The sequence below is a fragment of the Diceros bicornis genome, chromosome 8 (assembly GCF_020826845.1).
Source record: "Diceros bicornis minor isolate mBicDic1 chromosome 8, mDicBic1.mat.cur, whole genome shotgun sequence".
In the NCBI taxonomy this organism is placed as follows: Eukaryota; Metazoa; Chordata; class Mammalia; order Perissodactyla; family Rhinocerotidae; genus Diceros; species Diceros bicornis.
Window position 1 is genome coordinate 4,861,475 of NC_080747.1, and position 18,557 is coordinate 4,880,031.

General features: G+C 43.4%; 1 protein-coding gene across 3 annotated transcripts in view; it reads right to left on the minus strand.

Moving 5' to 3' along the window:
• TBC1D14 (TBC1 domain family member 14) overlaps positions 1-18,557 on the minus strand; it is a 106,896-nt gene that overhangs the window by 16,465 nt on the left and 71,874 nt on the right. For all 3 annotated transcript variants that reach the window (XM_058546669.1, XM_058546668.1, XM_058546670.1), the window contains 9 exons: positions 16,667-16,785; positions 15,052-15,134; positions 13,669-13,786; positions 11,476-11,582; positions 9,689-9,769; positions 8,647-8,741; positions 5,758-5,829; positions 4,925-5,053; positions 1,765-1,874 (listed from right to left, as the gene is read on the minus strand). In XM_058546669.1, coding sequence (XP_058402652.1) covers positions 1,765-1,874; positions 4,925-5,053; positions 5,758-5,829; positions 8,647-8,741; positions 9,689-9,769; positions 11,476-11,582; positions 13,669-13,786; positions 15,052-15,134; positions 16,667-16,785 — 914 coding nt within the window. The remainder of the gene's footprint in view (positions 1-1,764; positions 1,875-4,924; positions 5,054-5,757; positions 5,830-8,646; positions 8,742-9,688; positions 9,770-11,475; positions 11,583-13,668; positions 13,787-15,051; positions 15,135-16,666; positions 16,786-18,557) is intronic.

Sequence of the window (18,557 nt, forward strand, 5' to 3'; positions counted from 1 at the left end):
GCAACACATGCCAAGAATCTTAAAGGCTCAATCCCAAGAGTGCAGAAAAGTCTGCTTTATTTAAGGAGCTAAGCCTTATTTCAGATGATATTCAGATTTTACTTTCTAGAAGCAAGCCTTTGCCTCCTGAAGAAAGTGAGCAAAAAAAAAAAATCAAACCATTATCTGTTCCACCATCAGTTTTGGATTTACTAAGCAAGTTCACGCTGAAGCCTAAATGGGCCTTTTTGGTGGAGGGACATCTTTCCTTCTGTAGAGCCTCTGCTGTAAGTTGGGGGGGGTGGTGCTGGAGAGTCACCTCACAAGGCCCTGCAAGGTTAATCATTGCAGTCGACAGATGAGGAAACCGGTTCAGAGAGATTTAACGGCCTCACCAAGGCCATGAGGCAAGTAACGAGAGAGGCTAGGGTATAGGCTGGGACTGCAGGATTCCAGAACCACACTGGTCCCACCACAATGACCTGAGAGACTGCTCACTTTGTTCCTCAAGTCTACCATAAGCCTTCTTACCTGGCCCCCAAATTCCGGAGCTCTCTGAGGTAACATCCCACCCTTTCCTCAGGCGACCAATCCACCTCTGTATGAAGGCTTGCCTGGTCTACTGCTCCATCCCAGAACTCTCTGGAACCTCCCATCTGTGTGTCTATTTGAATGTCCAGTAAGAACCTCAAAATCATTGTGTTCAAAACCAAATCCATCAACCACCTTACCAAATCTGGACCCTCTGTGTTTCTGATCTCAGCTGGTGTCACCAGCAACCCTCTCACCAGCTGGACACTCAAGAGCAGACCACGATTCTGCCTTCTCTTTCATATCCACTAAACTTTCATCGGGACCCACAGCTTCCCTCTCTCAAACATCCCTCCAGTCCCTACTTTCCACCGACTTCTGCAGCCTCAGCTCAAACCCTGGTCTTTTTTCCTTAATTTGTTTCTGCCTCCAGGCTCCCCTGCCTCCCAAGTAACTAAAACTCACTTCTGGATATAACCCACCTCCATCCTTAACAGAAGCAAAAGCCTTCAACTGTTCACACTGACCCCCATAATCCTGCCCAAGCTCCTCAGCTTGGCATCTGAGATCCACCAGAGCCTAGCCTCCCAACCTCCCAACTGCCACTCTCTGCCCTTTACTTCAGGCTCCAGCATCACCAAATGGACTGCTCCAGCCCTGCTAATTCTGGATACCACACGCTGCTTCTCATCATCACACGTTGGCTCAAGCTCACGTGTTACCTCTACGTGCTCTGACTTCTAAACCCAAGTCCAGGGCCTCTGTCCTTCTTCCCTTCCTTCAGAGACAACATTTATCACATGCTGTACACCTGTCCATGGACACGTCTCTCCCTCCAAACAAGAGCTCCTGACAGGCAAGCACTGCGTCTTGCACAGCACCCCTCTCCAGATCCTAGCAGACAGCCTGGCACAAACTTGGTGCTTAGCGATATTTTGTTTAATGAATGGATAAATGGCACTTTGAAAACAAATAGGTCCCAGACACCATTTGTCCCCTTCAGGGAATTCAGAAGGACCAGTTAGAGAGGCATAGATAGTAATAAAAAACAGCTAACAGTGCTAAGTCGAGGACTAGCAGAGCAGGAGCTTGGAAAACAAAGGGCAGCTCAAGTGCAGGGTGGCCGGGGAAGACGGTGAAGCAGGATGTGGGAGTTCAGGCTGAGCCCTGAAAGAAGGGGGCAGTGAGGACAGTGAAAAACGGGGACAAGGACATAAGAAAACACTCTGAAAACACATGGAAATGCAGTCTTACCAATCAATTAGGTAGATGTCTGGAGTTAAGTTGTTTTTCTTGAAATGAGCAAATAATTTCGGCAAATTTTCTTCAAAGAATACCTCAAATGCAGCAAAATAAGTCAACATCTAGGGAGATAATGTGAAATATACTAATAAACTAATTATCAGCACAAGTTTCCAATATATAAAAAAGTCAATAAACTTATACCTTTAGAATCTAACAATTATCTTCTTACATAATTTTTATTAGCAACTTGTTGCTAGGCAATTTCTAAATAAGCACAATCTCTAACCTTCACAATAATATCACTAGCTACATCTTATTTCTTCAATTTATAGATAAAAAAACTGAAACCGAGACCAGTTACATGACTTGCATAAGGTCACATCATTAGGGTGTGGTAAGGCTGGGACCCGAATCCATGCCCTCTCACTGCAAAGGTTGAGTCTTTAAGGGCTCATTCTTTTCAAAGAACCAAGAATGAATTAACTGTCTAAAAGTATCTGAAAAAGCACGCATACTTCACTCCCAACCCCTAGCACTTCCAGAGGGAATACAATACTAACATCTGAGGCACAGGCAACATCCTCTAGATGCAGTCAGGGAGAGAACACAGCCCTTTTAATGCAGTTAGGGAGAGAAGACTGAAGGAAAAGGAAGCAGTCACAGCCTGCATTTCACCAGCACATGCTTTTCGACTTCTTACAGAGTTTGTAGGAAAACAAAATGCACAGAGCAGGGGAGCAGTACTGACACAGAAAGAACAGCGACAGCTGGATTCGGAGTGAGACATCTGAGAGGTGGCCCATTACTCCTCCATTTACTAGCTGCATGCATGTGGCTACACGGCAACTCTCTGATGCTGTTTGCTCCTCTTAACAAGGGGATATACTATAAACCAGAGGTTCCCGACGGGGGATTTTGCCTTCCAGGGGACATCTGGCAATGTCTGAGGCAGGTGATGCTACTGTTATCTAGCGGATCGAGGCCAAAGATGCTGCTTACATAGCCTCCAATGCATAGGACAGCCACCACCACAGCTGTGTGGCCCCAAATGTCAACAGTGCTGCTGCTGAGAAACCCTGCTGTGAATGAAGGTCCCATTCAACAATATGATTTTATGATTTTTTCATTAAAAATATAAGCTAAAATTCTTAATTACAGTTTTTTTGTGTGTGTGTGTGTGTGAGGAAGATCGGCCCTGAGCTAACACCTGCCAATCCTCCTCTTTTTGCTGAGGAAGACTGGCCCTGGGCTAACATCCGTGCCCATCTTCCTCCACTTTATATGGGACGCCACCACAGCATGGCTTGACAAGCGGTGCGTCGGTGCACACCTGGGATCCGAACCAGTGAACCCTGGGCCACCACAGCAGAGCGCACGCACTTAACTGCTTGCACCACCAGGCCGGCCCCTAATTACAGTTTTTATCATATGTTTCCAAAGAGGAAGCAGGGGTCTTCAAAATCAGGAGATTTTTAGATATAAATCATTTTATTATTTAAAAAGTGTTTTCCTGACTATGAAAGCAGTATCTGTAAATGCTCACTGTAGAAAATTTAAGTACAGAAACAAATGAAGATCACCCATAAACACTATTAATATTGTAGAATATTTCCTTTTATTGTTAAATATGGTAGCTATTATGGCATATGTTCTATTTTATATACTTTTGAAAAAATTAGCATGTTAATCTTAAATACTTTCCCACAGTACAGTTCTTTGCAAACATCAGTTTTGTACTGGATATATTACCAGATTTTAAATAACCATTCCCCTACACCTCATTTTAAATGTTTTCATTTTCACAATGAAAAATAATTTTAATTATTAGTTATAAATAATTGTGTAACAATCACCTTTGTGCATAATGCTTTGTCCACACTTGTGACTTTCTTAGAATCAATTCTTACACGCAGAATTACAAACCAACACCATTTATTGCTACTAATACTTAATATCAAATTGTCTTCCAAAAGGACTCTATTAATTTATACTTCCCCTAACGGACACCAGTTTAACAGCAGTTTTTAAAACATTTTTCTTCTAATGTTTGTACTGCCTTAGCAAGAAATCCTCAAGAGTCCTTATGATATTAAGAAATATTCTCCAGCTGATCTAAACTATTAGATCATTTCTGTCTTCAAGTACTGGTGATAATTATCAGCAAATCAAGACAATGCTAATTAAAAAGCAGATGGATTTGTTAAATTGGTCACTTTTCTTCTGGGCTACAGAAAGAACACAGGCTTAGAAGCAGAATGGGTTCAGATCTCAGCTCTCCCACTTATCTTGATGGCCCACAGCATTTCTGAGCCCCGCTTCCTCATCTGTGCCATGCAGAGGACCCACCTCCGGAAGCAAGTGAGGGGCTTCCCCAGGGCAACTACTGTCAACTCCTTCCATTTATCCAGTGTCTACAGCAGGATTTCACACACAGCGCTGCCTTTTGTCAAACAAAGGAGCTGGTCTTAAACACGTCTCCTCTCCCGTGTATGAGCGCCCTGCATGGAGCAGAGCCTCAACATGACAGCGAGCAGCAACAGAGCCCAACTGCGGTGACGCTCTGTTTGATAGACCCAAATGGGGAGACTGCTCTTGAGCTTTTGCTTTGACACAAAGTATGTCTGTTTGTGCAGCAGCCACGCCACCTCCCTCATTTAAAGAATATATTTTCACACTTTCTGAAAGAATGTATTAAGAAATGTATACATATGGCTATTAACCATGTTTTTGGTTTTTTTTGTGTGTGTGTGAGGAAGACTAGCCCTGAGCTAACATCTGTTGCCAATCCTCCTCTTTCTTGCTGAGGAAGACTGGCCCTGGGCTAATATCCGTGCCCATCTTCCTCTACTTTATACGGGACGCCGCCACAGCATGGCTTGACAAGCGGGGCATCGGTGTGTGCTGGGGATCCGAATCTGCGAACCCTGAGCCACTGAAGCGGAGCGTGTGCACTTAACCACTGCACCACTGGGCCGGCCCCTAACCACATATTTTTAAAGTTCAACAAAATGCCCAAATAATCCTCCACCTTTTATAGAGCTACTTATTCTAAATACCTCTTAGTGGGGGGAAAATGTATTCTTTTTCCCACTGAAAAGACAGAATGATTAGGTAACTCTTACTGAAGAGTTGACACAGTACCCAGGGCACGTACACAGGGGATACTCACAAGGCCATGGTCCACTCGGAAAAACGCCATTTGACAGGGTTTATTCAAAAGATTAGAAAAAGCAATGAAGGCATCTGCAGTATCCAAGTTCAAGATCAACACTGCAGCTATGAAAGACATGCCCTGAACCTGAGGGAAGGAGAGAAAGGGGTATTAAACCAACGGTAGCCTCCACGCTCAGAACAGCTCTTTCCTTTTATTAAAAGAGGAACCAAAACGTCCTCATGCTAGAAGGGCCCACACAGCTGCCCACCCACTGCCACCCCACAAAAGCCAAACTGACAGCCTCGTCGATTCTGACCTGACCTTACTTGGAAGCATTGCTCTGCCCCATCAGCCACCTTCTCTGTGCTCCTTCAGTCCCCCACTCTGTCCACATGGAAAACTATAAACACTCCCCTCCTTACGCATTTGGCCATTTGAAATACTGCCCTCTAGAATGTATAACGTCCTGGTGCGACAAGAATGTTTGTCTATAACATGTTAAACCTAAAACCATGCACACACACATCTGCTAAGCCACAGAAACATCAGCAGCACAGTTTTAAAATGGTTACCGCTAAAAGGCTTTTTTGATTTAACACTAAAAAGAATCACATGCAAAAAATGAAAATCAAATCCAATTAAAATGTGATTAACGTCACAGAGCAGCCGTGTCAGCTCAGTTTCTTTACAAGGAAACTGAGACAACTCATTTACCATGAGACTTTTCATACTCCTCAACAAAAAAGGGAAGGCATTCAACCTGACATTTGCAGCTAAGAAGTGCTGGGCAATATCTGGACTTTCTTTATAAATGATAACATTACAAAATATTGAAAAAGTTCACTTACATAACCCACATCCGGTCGGTAACAAGTATAAGCGCCCAAAATGCTGTGCAACATGTCATGATATGGACCACCCTAAAAGGATCAACATACCAAAAACAACACATGCATAAGTTTGTTAGTGCTCAGAGTAACATTTGATACTGCTGCGAGTGCTGCCAGTCACACCTGCTGTTTACAGAGAAGGACTAGTTGCCAAGCGTTATGCTAGCAGCTTGACATATACGTATTATGTAATTTAACAAATTAACTACCAATCCACAGTTAAGAAGGGAGTCTGCAGCTCAATCTACCAAGCTACTCTGAAGAAAGCTGGTGGGTCAAGTATGAGCACCGCAGTAGAAAAACATCCTTAATTTGGCTCCTGCTGTGTAACTGTATTCACCTTCAAAGTTCAACAGGTGACCAGGTACCCCAGGTCCTTCAGGGCAGGTGAGTGTTAACTGTCATTCTGACTCGGCCTCCTGCTGTGCCCCTCAAACTGACTAGTCTTTCTGCCTCCCTTCCCCTGCCTAGCTTTATCTTTTGTGTTTTTCGGTATGGCAGGTTTAGGAAATACACTCTAAGTCTTAAGTCCTAATGCATACCATTTTATTCCAAACATTCTCCCAGTTCTCCCATCCCTCCAAGATTTGTGTTGGAATTTTTTTTTCCAACTGAGCATAGCAGCAAGTGCAGAGGTGCCTCACACTGATGTCAGCGTGTCTAAAGACACTGTGAAAGGACTGGCTCGGTCCAAATCAAACACTTACTGTCCACATCTACCATGTGGCTACAGTTAACACAAATGGTGTGTGACTAGGAAGTCACTCCACAGGTGACTACACGTGGCTTACAAAAGAGCGCCATGGCCGAAACCATCACATCCTGACATATAAAAAGAAGAGACACTTTCAAATCACAGAAGTACAAAAGAAGGAAACACAGCAATGGGAGGGTAAAAAAGACAACACCCAGGGCTAAGAGGGTAAGGGAAGGGCAGATGGGAGGGACCTCCATGGCAGCACCAAATGCCACCTGAGGAGTCACACTGTCACCAAATGATACCTGGTCCAAAGCCAAATGAGAAAAACAAGAGTGCTATCCTCAACTTTTCTTAAAGCTAATCGTTTTTAACCTAAAAGATTTTCCACCATCATGACTGTGTCCTTCTTACTTTGGTGCTAAATGTCCTATCTTTGATGAAAAGATGGTGCTAGTAGACGGCAGTTCCTTATTTTAAATGCCCTTACCTTCTTTTGGATGTCTCATAGTTTCCCACACTCTCCCCTCCCACTGCCCTTTCTGTTTTTAATATACCCATTTATGAAATCCAGAACTTTGGGAACCACAGTCTGAGGAAGACACACCCAAAGGAACCCAGAGGGAGAGACCTCAGCTTCAGCAGGGCATTAGCACCCTCTCAGACCCTGTCCCGGTCTCTGGCAGCCTTTCTTGGCTACACTGCAAGTGTCTCTCAAAGCTCTGCCCTCACACTCCCCTTCCTCCAGAGCAGGGACCATCCACAGCCGGCTCCTAGCTCAAATAGAGTAGCCAACAGTTAGTAACTAGGCTCCATGGAATTGAACCATATCCTCTGTTCATTCTGTATCCTCTTTAGCAAGGTTCTCTCCCAAAAGGAACTGGGGATCCCCTGAAGCATCAGCTGTTTGATGCTTCCATTCTAGTTCTCCTACTACCTGGAATGTCTTTTCCCATTCTCTGGTCAGACTGCCATTCAAACCTAGTCCAAGCACAGCCCAAGAGCCACTTCCCCAGTGACACCATTCTTGACCCCTCCTGACCCTCCCCCTGCTGTACTACCAGGAGAGTGAACCATCCTCTGTGCTGTCGGAATACCTGGGACACACCCTCATTTTTGCAAAGCCCAGTGTGTCTAATCTCTACATCTCCTGGCTCATTCTAGGTGGCCACTTAACTGATTAGTTCTAATTTATTCCACTACCCTTTACGGGTTACCTAGTATGCGCAAGGCATGATGCTAGAAACACAGGCATGAAAGAATCAGATTGGGGATTCTGAAGTTACTCTGGAGGTGTGAGGTGACTGGATGGAGGTGAAGGAAGCCAGGAGAGATCTGCAGAGGTTGGTGCAGTGTTCCACAAAAGATGAGAATCGGAACCAAGTAAAGGCAGTGGGAACAGAGAAGGGACAGATTGAGAGGGATTTTGGAAGCAGAACTGGCAAAAACCATTGTAGACTGGATAAGGGAGGGATCAAACAAGACCCTCAGGTAAATAAATGTCTGCTGGCTGACAAAGAGAAGGTCTTCAGACAACTCTGCTCCAATGACTCCAAAATCTACTGCTGGCAGCCATGAGGCCTGCCTGTACTATACTCAGATGCCCATGGGGAAGCTCTACTTTTCTCTTTACTACCATCCAAGAGAGAATATTTCATCCTGTCGCCCATGTTGGCTTCTGTGCCCGTGGTGTCACCATTCTCTTAGTCTACCTGCCCAGAAACCCCAGCCTCACTATGACCAAAGACTGCCAAGGATTTTCCTTTCTCCCCCAGGCTTGAGCACACTGAGATCATCCTCCGAGTGAGAGCCACTGTGTGTAATCCTAACAGAAGCAGCATCTAGGAAAGCTTTGACAGCTGGAGCAGCACACAGGGCCCTTCTAGTGCCAGACCTACATACATTTGATATATACATTTCAAAAGAAGGACAGAATTGCCTTTAAAAGCAGAAATATGGCCATAGTAAATATTTGTTGGAAAGGATCAGTTACCCTTATTTTTAAAAGTCTAAATGTACTAACATAAGACCTACCTCCCCCCCGCAAAAAAACCCAAGTACTTTTCAAACTTGATTACAAATATATGCAGTTTGGCATCTATGAACGCTAGACAAAACACACTTGAAAGCAACAAATCACCACCACCTACTTGTTGGAAAATGCAGAGATTAGGAAACGTTCTAGAAATGTCCAGTTTAATAAGCTCCAGACTGGCTTCTCTGTCTGCTGCTGAAAAACCGGCATCTATCAAAAGATCAAGGGTCATTACACCTCTCAGGGGCAAGCAAGTGGAATAATTATGAGGCTTTGAAGTTTTATAAGAATGAACAAGGAAAAGAAGTTCTTCAAAAGTACATGGACCTAACTACGACTTGAACCAACAGGGTCCACTTTCAGAGTTTGTAACAGTTGTAGAGTTTCTTACTTTAAGAGCAAAAATCACACAGCAAAATGCCAGATCATCATCAGGTATTCTCTAGCGTCTGAATCAAAATCTAATTTGATATTACCTTTCATCCACAACAGTCAGTGGGAATAAGGACAAGTGAGGGAGGACACACCAGTGAATCCAGGCTCAGAAACAACAAAAGATCACTATTTGATCTAAACTTCACTGGTATAAACTTAGAACACGTAGGAGTTAATGCAGTATAACACTCACGTGTACTATTTCTAACAAATATTTATGAATAACTGGTTTTATATTTTTTTGGAATTCCAGTACCACATAGACAGTATAAAAAAAGATCAGTAAAACGATACTACTTAACCAACAGAAGTAATCACTCGTGTGTGTTATGGGAAATTCTAAAAGCATGCTCTAGCAAACACGCAGTGTTCTTGTCTCTTCAGAAGTAGTTCCGATGCTCCTCTATAAGCCAACACTCAAGTAATCCTGGGGGTCAGTCTACTGTAAATCATGCGAATAGTGGATAAAGGAAATGACATTGGTTACAGCCGGCCCTCCAGCATGTTAGGACACAGACACCGCTCAGGGACTGGTATGTTCTCTTTCTTATAAAAATTTTTGTCTTTAACTTGTTTGCTCTAAAAAAATTCCTTTTCCCATGAAGCTTTTTATAAATTTGTACCAATCACTACTTCAGTTAAGTAAACTTTCTTTGTTATGTAATAAATAATGATATACATAATTGACCAAAGTAGCCCACTGGTTTTAGCATCATATATACCTTCATTCTCCACTTCAGAGCCTCCTGTGCTAAAGGACCGCCACCTCTCCTTGGCTCGGGCAAGACAGATGTCAAAGAGTTCTGGAAGAGAAGGCTCTGGGTAAGTACCATGTGCACAGGTGAGTACATTTCCTCAAAAACACCAGCGAATACACTACTACCTTGTTCATGTATTTAAAGTTCAATCATAGACTGCACGCTTATTAAGCCTACTTAAACAATTCCCCTCACTTGGCCCGAAGGTACTTCTATTGTCTAAAGAGGCATCACCATATACAAAGAAAGAATACACAAAATACCACTACGCCTGGTATTTACTTCTATTACACAACGCACCCATAAACCACTTTGTTCTGATCTGTCTACTGATCTGATCCTCTACTAGCCTGTGAGCTCCTTAGGGGTAAGACTGTGAGGGTCTCCCATTCACATCTGAATCCAGAGCAAATGGTACTGGGATTGACACAGAGTAATACAATCAATGAATATCTGACAGAGAAGGGAAGAAGACAAAAGCAGAAAACCCATCTGGTTCCAAACAAACACAAGATGGAACTACTACACCGTGGCCCAGTCTTCCTGATCTTGTTGCCTGGAAGCGGGGTAGGGTGCAAGCAAACAGGCAGAGGTTTCAAAAAACAAGGATTCTTGCTGGCAGAGACTTATCAAGACAGGTCTCCCACAAGACAGCCTCCAAATCTCCTCCATATTTAGCACTTACTTTTTCAATAATTCTCCTCTTTGAGTAGTTTGGTAATAGTGAAGTAACTCATGTGCACAAATTTTACAAGGACAAGGCTACAATTATGGGATAAGATGAAAGTCTTATAAGATTAAAAAAATAGCCTGTAAAGATAATAATAATAATATAAACCCCAGCTACACAGAGAAGATACAAATCAATCTGTTTTAAACTCATAAGGCCTTCGACAGGGTAAAAATCGCCAACATCAACTCCATAAGCATTTCCTGGGCACTAGTATAAAGACTAGGAAAGAGTTCCTGTCCTCTGCAGCTTAGATTGCAGACAGGGAGAAAACAAGTAAAAAGTAATGACTACTATTTACTAAGCACTTAATTGTAAGTGTGTGAGCTCCTGGCATTGACTTCACTCTGGACGCACAGCCTCACGGAGTGCTGGGCACAGAGTGGGAAGTGAGTCCAGCGAATGCCACTGGTGAGGAGAAGCACACACAAACTGAATGAACGCATGTGGGGAGAGAAACAGCCCTAGGTGAGCACAGATCTCACCTCTCTTGTAGGCTGAAGCTACCAGAGCCTCAAGGACCCAGTCTGAGGACAGTATGTTGTCCCCCTAAGCTGCTTATACATAAGCTGCCTGGAAAAAAATGCCACAAAAGAACCAACAGTAGCTTCACTGACACCCTGTGAAGGTACTGGTACCCCAGATATGAAACCTTCACAGAAAGAAATGCCCACCTCCCTTGCACCTTCATGTCCTGATCAAGGCTTGCTTTCTACAGGCCTTTGAGAAGAGAGCCTAACATTGAGACCCATGTGTGCTACCTCGTCTATTCAGGGAAGATGACAGGTATCAGGAAGAAGGCAGGTGTTTGCTCTGAACTATCAGGTAACTGAAGTGCCCAGGAGTGAACCCAGGCCTCCCCACTGTCTCTCCTCCTGGAGGACACACTCGCCTGGTCTCTCAAAAGACACAGCTTTATGGCAACGGGTTGCCTTTCTTCTTAACAGGGCAAACAGGACAGGAGAAGTCCCAGGACCCAAGGGGTAGATTCCCCGAGCCTAGGACCATGCAAGCCACTCACCGTGGGTGATGTTTAACTCGTTACCAATGGCTAAGGTCCAGACTTTGCCTCTCACACTGGGAGGGATTCCCTGCCACCATAAATCTCGAACTTTTCTAGAGCACCACCTGGACAAAAATGGAAGCATGAGTTTATAACTTTGTTTTCAGTGAAGAAGTATGTCTACCTGTGTGCCTGGCCCCAAACCATAGGAGTGGGGGATGCACAGTTGCATGCCAGTCCCTGCCCCCAGGGAACTTACAGTCCAGTGTTGCAGAGATCAGGAGATCAATGACAACCTTCCACTGGGCAACTACTGTGACAGGTATGCCAAAGGTACTGCACACGCAGGGAGGGGTACCACAAACCAGAGGGCCCAGGGCACCATTCTGGAGCCGAATTCTGAGTGACCAGTACAGTTTAAGCAGATGAAGGATGGGAAGGACTTTCTCAGCAGAAAGCACAGCAACAAGAAATAACCTGGCCTGCTACAGGAACGGCAAATAGCTGGGCATGGCATGGGGGGTGCCAGGAGGCACTGCCGCAGAGCTGCAGGTGGAGGGCAGACCCCGAAGGGCCTCACGAGGTGAGCCCCAAGAGCACGGCAGCCAGCCACTGCACTACTGCGTATAGATGAAGCACTCAGGTAATGAGCGCCAAACTCCAACGGCAGAGGAGAACTCTGCTCACTCAGAGTATTCTGAACTGCACAAAGTTGTTGAGGTCTGCTGCTCACAATGCACACACACTGCCAACAGCTTGGGACAAATGTAAAGGTGCCGAAGACTCCCCTGGTGCTTCTCAGTGCAGCGCAGAGTGGAGAGCACGGGCTGAGGCTGCAGAAATCAGGTCTGCAGCCTGCTTCCACCCTTACCTGTGGAACCCGGAGCAAATTACTTCTCCTCTCTAATATCAAGACGATGAAACCTTCCCCCTGAAGGGCCGCTGTGAAGACTAAGTGGGATAAATCACAAGGACACCTGCCACAGTGCCTGGCCTCTAGCTGGTGCATTAAATGGCAGCTGTCATATGAGTGCATGCATCTGGATCACATCAAGCATCGGTCACTGTAGGACAGACCAGGGGTGGGTTCTGCAGCCACACAGGGAGACAGCCCAAGGGTTCTGAGGACGTCAACCCTTGTCACTGGATCCATTTTGAGAAAAAGTGTTTCCTGACCATGTCCAGCCTATTAAGGACACTTCCTAGAAATGCAGGCTCTGGGAGTAGCTTGTTTTCCTAGTAGAGATCCTCAACAGGGCTGTGTGACCCCTTGTAATGAGCATCAGTGACACGCACGTAAGTGCCAGAAGCAAGTCTCCAACATCCTGACATACAGTTCAGGCTAAAAGGGACAAGAACAGAAGGAAAACTGGCATCCAACCTCCCCAGCAGCTCCTGTGGCGGGGGGGAGGCCCAAAGGAGCCACCAGCCTCTGTGCATGGCCCTGGGACTGCTGCCCACGCACTGCCGCTCCCCATTCTGAACACAGAGGAAGAAAAGATCTACAGCTGTCCCTCAGATATAAAGATGATAGCAGCTGCCAGATTCTGCTGGGTAATGGTCACCAGGGGTTGTCATCAAAGAAGACCCAGTGCCCATCCTCAGGCAGAGGACAACAGAAGCTTAAGTAGATGGATGCAGCATACCCAAGGGATCTTCTACAGGCACCTGGGCAGGAAAGTCTTCCCCAAGGAAGACTGAGCTTTAAAGAACAAAGAGTTAGCTGGATGAGGAGTTACAGGGTAAGAGCATTCTAGGCAGAGGGAATGGAACATGCAAAGGCCCTGGGGCTCCTTAAGGAGAGGGCTCCATTCAAGCGAAGGAGAGATGAAAGGTGAGGCTGCAGAGAAAGGGATGGGCTATCTCATAAAGGACACGTCAGCTAAGCTAAGGAATTCAACTTTTACACCTAGAGTCATAGGAATTAACTGAAATTTTAAGGAAGTGATACAGACTCGTGCTTTAGGGAATCCCTCTGGCTGCTAAGCAGAAGATGCATTGGAAGGGGTGGGAGATCGGGGCTGTCACAGTATATAGGCAAGGAACAATGAGGGTGGAACCAGAGTGGGGGAAGGGAGACTATGCAATTTAAATTTATTAGGTAATTTCATCGAAGGCTGTGATATGAGCTACAACTAATACAGCTGCTTCCTACAGATACCAGCAAGAAATGATTTACAGTCCAGCAGTGCCCATTATGTCCCAGCTTACATTGTTTCCCAGTTAGGCAAAATCTCATTATTCCAAGTAAGGACAGCATTTCCAATGCTTTCTTCTAATCTGCATCTTTCTTCCAGCTGCTTTTTCCTCCGCTGAGCTTCTTTTAGCTCTAGAAATCAGAATTAAAAATAAGAAGACAACATCTATTAACTGATGTCCACCATTTTCAAGCTAGGTGATTTTTCCCAAAGAATCATGCTGCAAAAACACCAGGAAAATGGACGAAGTGGAGCAGTGAAACTTCACCTCCCAAGACTCATTTCATACTTTCATACCTATGGAGTTTAGAATGCATTATCCACCTGTCAGTAAGCTTTTAAAGTATCACACACATACAGAAAAGTATACAAAGAAAAACAACTCAATTATCACAAAATAGACAAATCCATGAAACTACCACCCCAATCAAAAAACAGACCCTTACCAGAACACCGGGAGCCCCTCTTGTGCTCCCCCTGCCCAGTCTCCTTCCCAATGTAACCTCTATCTTTACTTTTAACAGCTTGAGCATGACTCTTAGTGGAGAAATAGCAACTCTGAGAAATATCATGCATTTTCATTTACATATACTTTTGTGTTTTTTTTATTGTGGTAAAATACACAAAACATAAAATTTACCATTTTAACCATTGTTAAGTGTACAGTTCAGTGGCATTAAGCACATTCACATTACTGGGCAGCCATCACCACCATCCATCTCTAGAACTTCTTTGTCTTTCCAAACTGAAACTTTGTGCCCATTAAAGAACAACTCCCCATCCCTTTCCCCCAAGCCCCTGGCACCCACCATTCTACTGTCTGTCTCTATGAATTTCACTACTCTGGGGACCTCATATAAGTGGGATCATACAATATTTGTCCTTTTGTGTCCGGCTTATTTCACTGAACATAATGTCCTCGAGGTTGATCCAGGTTGTAGCATGTGTCAGAATTTCCTTCTTTTTTAAGAGACTGAATAATATTCCATTGTGTGGATAGACCACATTTTGTTTATTACATGTACCTTCTGAGCATCCTAGGATCATAGAGTTTTTAGGTGTTGCAAGGGATTTTTTATCAAATCTCATCATATCTTCTTGTAACTAAGAAAAACTGAGCCCAGCCAGAAGGCTGATGCTTTCTCCAGTCCAGTAATGTTATCCTACACAGTCTCTTTCCTCATGTAAATTCAAAGTACTATTACCTTGATTAAAGCTACCAAGAATGGATAGTTAGTAGAAGCATACATTTTTGATGAAAAATTATACATTTCAAAATATTAAAGTATTCCCCAAAGTTCAGGTTCTAGAGCTCCAAAAGATAAAGAGAAAACATCCAGAAAGACACAAAATCTTGTGCTGCCTTACATAACCAAACACGTGTGGATTCCATTACCTCGTTTTTTGGCCTGAACCACCATTTCTTCATACTGCTGTCTGTGTTTCTGAGCTTCTTCAGCTGGTTTAGCCGGGAGATTTCTTGATACAAAATAATTTTGCACCATTATAAATATCAAATAAAAGTCTTTGAGAAACAAAACTTGAGCATTATTTACTAAAAAATGAAAAGCTCAAAGACCAAAAACTATATTTGTTAAGTTGACAAAGACACAGTTCTTTCATAAACTAAAAATATTTTCTTACAAAAGTAAAATAAGCTCACTGTAAAAAATTTCAAATATTAGTAGAAAGAAGAAAGTAACAGTTACTCATTTATAACCACCCAATTACCCATAATTCCAATAGACATAAACACTTATTCTTTGGTGTTTTTTCACCCCAGTCTCCAAAGAAACTTTGATTTAACCACAATGCACTAATACTTGTCAACAGTCATCCTTGCAGCAGAGTACCCTAACAGCATATATTACATATATGTATGAATACATTCCCTGGCCAGTTTTTTTCAATGTGCAAGTTTTATATTAGCTATGTGGTCCATCTGTTTTGTTTTTTCATATACAAATTTATACCATAGTTCTAAGCATGTAAATATGGCATGCAACTTCAAATCCTGTTAAAAAAAATAAAATGCATGCTCTATTTCAGAAACGTGCTGGTGAATTTGCTGGCCTTTGAAAATTGGGAGGGTGGCAAGGTTTGGCTGCTTGTGCTCCTCACACAGAGTACCCCACATTCCCTGGGATATTCTGAATGACTGTCATTTGCTGCAGGAGAACATGGCACAGCTCCCCAGTTCACATTTCAGAGCGCATTACAAAGACTAGGCATCAGAGTGCAGTGGCTTCTACCAAGTCTCTATCTACCTTTTTAACCCTCCATTTCAGGGTTTCTCTCCTATCTACCCACACATCCACAATTTCTAAGGACCAAGAATTAATAGTAGAAGACACATTTCTTCTTTAGATTTTACCAATTTTAAATTTCAGGGTTGGCAGAGACCTTAGGGATTCTAGCCCAATGTTTTAATCTTTTTTTTTTTTTTTTTTTAAAGCAGTGGAATCGTTCTATTCAAACACAATGTTCTATGGAAACTCAATACTTAAAAAGAGATAAGCTGTGGTTTGGTATGATGGAGCAATCCCTTTACCCCACTAAGGTCTCCAAACACGATCTGTAAATCGGTCATCTAAACCCATTTCCTCATCACATAGAGGATGGACTTGCTAAGATCACCCAGACTGTTTCCTGCAGATCCCAAATAACCAGGAGGCTAGTCCAGGAATTGTTCTACCATACTGGGATGCCTCCAAAACACCCACTGTAGAGTATAATTCCCGGTGTTTCTTATAGTTACAAGCCAGTCTATAATTTATAACAGCTACTTAAGTATTTTTAAGTGCTAAATTAAAATTAAAAATCATTAGTCATTTACTATCATGATAGAACACATGTTGATATAGGGAATAAAGAGTAATTCAGCATTTTTAGTAAGTGATGGCTCACTCTTCTTCCCTTTTGTGACTCTAGTTCTTTTCTAATGACAAGGTGATTAACAAACTGTACTCATCTACTAAAGCAAACACTCTCTACAGATTCTTAAGACTCACGCTGGTCTGTCCTCCAGGATGAGTGCAGTGGTGGAAAGTGGCTCAAAATCAAGATTCTTCCTCACATTCTGCTTTGGAGAGGGTGGCTTGCTAGGTCGTCCAGCCTTGTCTTCATATTCCTAGGACAAAGAAATTATGGATAACTCCAGGCCCGGCTAATTCTGGTATTATGAAGCCCTTCTGAAAGCAAGAAAGTTGTTTTGTTATGAAATCTCTTAGGTTGATTTTGAAGATGATACACTGAAGATATTTCTTGCTATTCAGAAGGAAAAACTACCAGTGAAAGAAAGGGGTCCTAAAGCTCTGCAGTTCAGGCCATCACTTTATGAGATGAGGACTGGGGAGCTCCCCATATTGGTGGGGAAGTCACTAAGGATCTCATAATCCTAGCTGCCCCTTTGTAAGGGCCCACTAATATCATCTCAGGTCTCCTATGCTTCTCCTGGGTAACAGGTGTGTTTTCTGTCCTCTAGACAATGTAAATTTTAACTGATTATTACAGTGGCCACTAGGAAGCTCAGAGCCAGAGCTTCAGCCAATTCTAGCATTCATCTGACTCCCTGGCTTCATCTCCTATACCCACTGCCATCCTAAACTTCTAATCCATTTCCTTTTATCCCATGGCATTTTACGTATTTTTGTTAGCCCTTCAAATCTTTTCTGAAATGAGGAAGGGGTTAAAAATCTTTCACATGAGGATGATTAAAGCTGTTCCATTTTCTTAAACCAGAAACATCAAAAAAGAAATTCTTTAATATCTTTGTATGAAGCCATCACTGTTAAGTTGTTACATAAATAATAATTGTGCCATTCCCTGGAAATCTAAGAGCAGCCTCCATACTACTGGGTCACTGATTAGTCCCATGGACTGCAACCACAAAAGCGCAGTCACACCTGGCGACCCACATTCCAAACACCCAACCAGAAGAGTTCAGGCAAGCCAAGCAAGTTGGCACCAAAGAGTCCAGCTTCTGAAATAGTGTGTGTGCCCTTAGCCCTCTGCAAATTAACAAAATAGATATATATCTTCTTGTTGCCTATAATAGACAAGGCTCATGGGACCCTCCTTTAAGAGAAGATAATCTAATTGGGAAGACAGGACAAACAAACCAGTAGCTAACCTAAGATTTAAACAATCTCTCCGGATAACAAGAGAAGTAGCATCATGAGTAGAAGGTGATTTGCTAAATGAACTTTAATGACACTAACTGCCAAGAGGGGTGTTACTGGTAAAATCATTTAGCAAAAAATTATTCTCTCAGCCAGAAAAATCTATAGAGGCTTCTAAAAAGTGGAAAGGAAAAATTATTTCCTCAAAATACACAGGCTATGAGAAGGGAATGCACCAAGAAGCACGTGGGTGGGGCAGTTTCTGTACATCTGGGTGTATAAGGTTAGATGTCTTAACACTGTTTACCCTGACATTTAAATGGTTCCATTAAAATACTAAAATGGGGCCGGCCTGGTGGCTCAGCGGTTAAGTGCGCGCACTCCGCTGCTGGCGGCCCCAGTTCGGACCCGGGCGCGCACCGACGCACTGCTTCTCTGGCCATGCTGAGGCCGCATCCCACATACAGCAACTAGAAGGATGTGCAGCTATGACATACAACTACCTACTGGGGCTTTGGGGGGAAAAATAAATAAATAAAATCTTTAAAAAATAAATAAATAAATAAAATACTAAAATGACCTCCACTTACCCAAAACTGAGAAAACTGACTCACTTTTTCATTGATTCAAACCTCTGAGCACCTACATGTACCAGGCACACAGCTGTGACTTAACGTGGCACCAGCCATCAGGAAGCTTCAGATCTAGCACCTGAGTGTCAAAATCTTGAATTTTATAGGAAATATACCAAAAGGTGGGTGTTGAGAAAGATTCCAAGGCA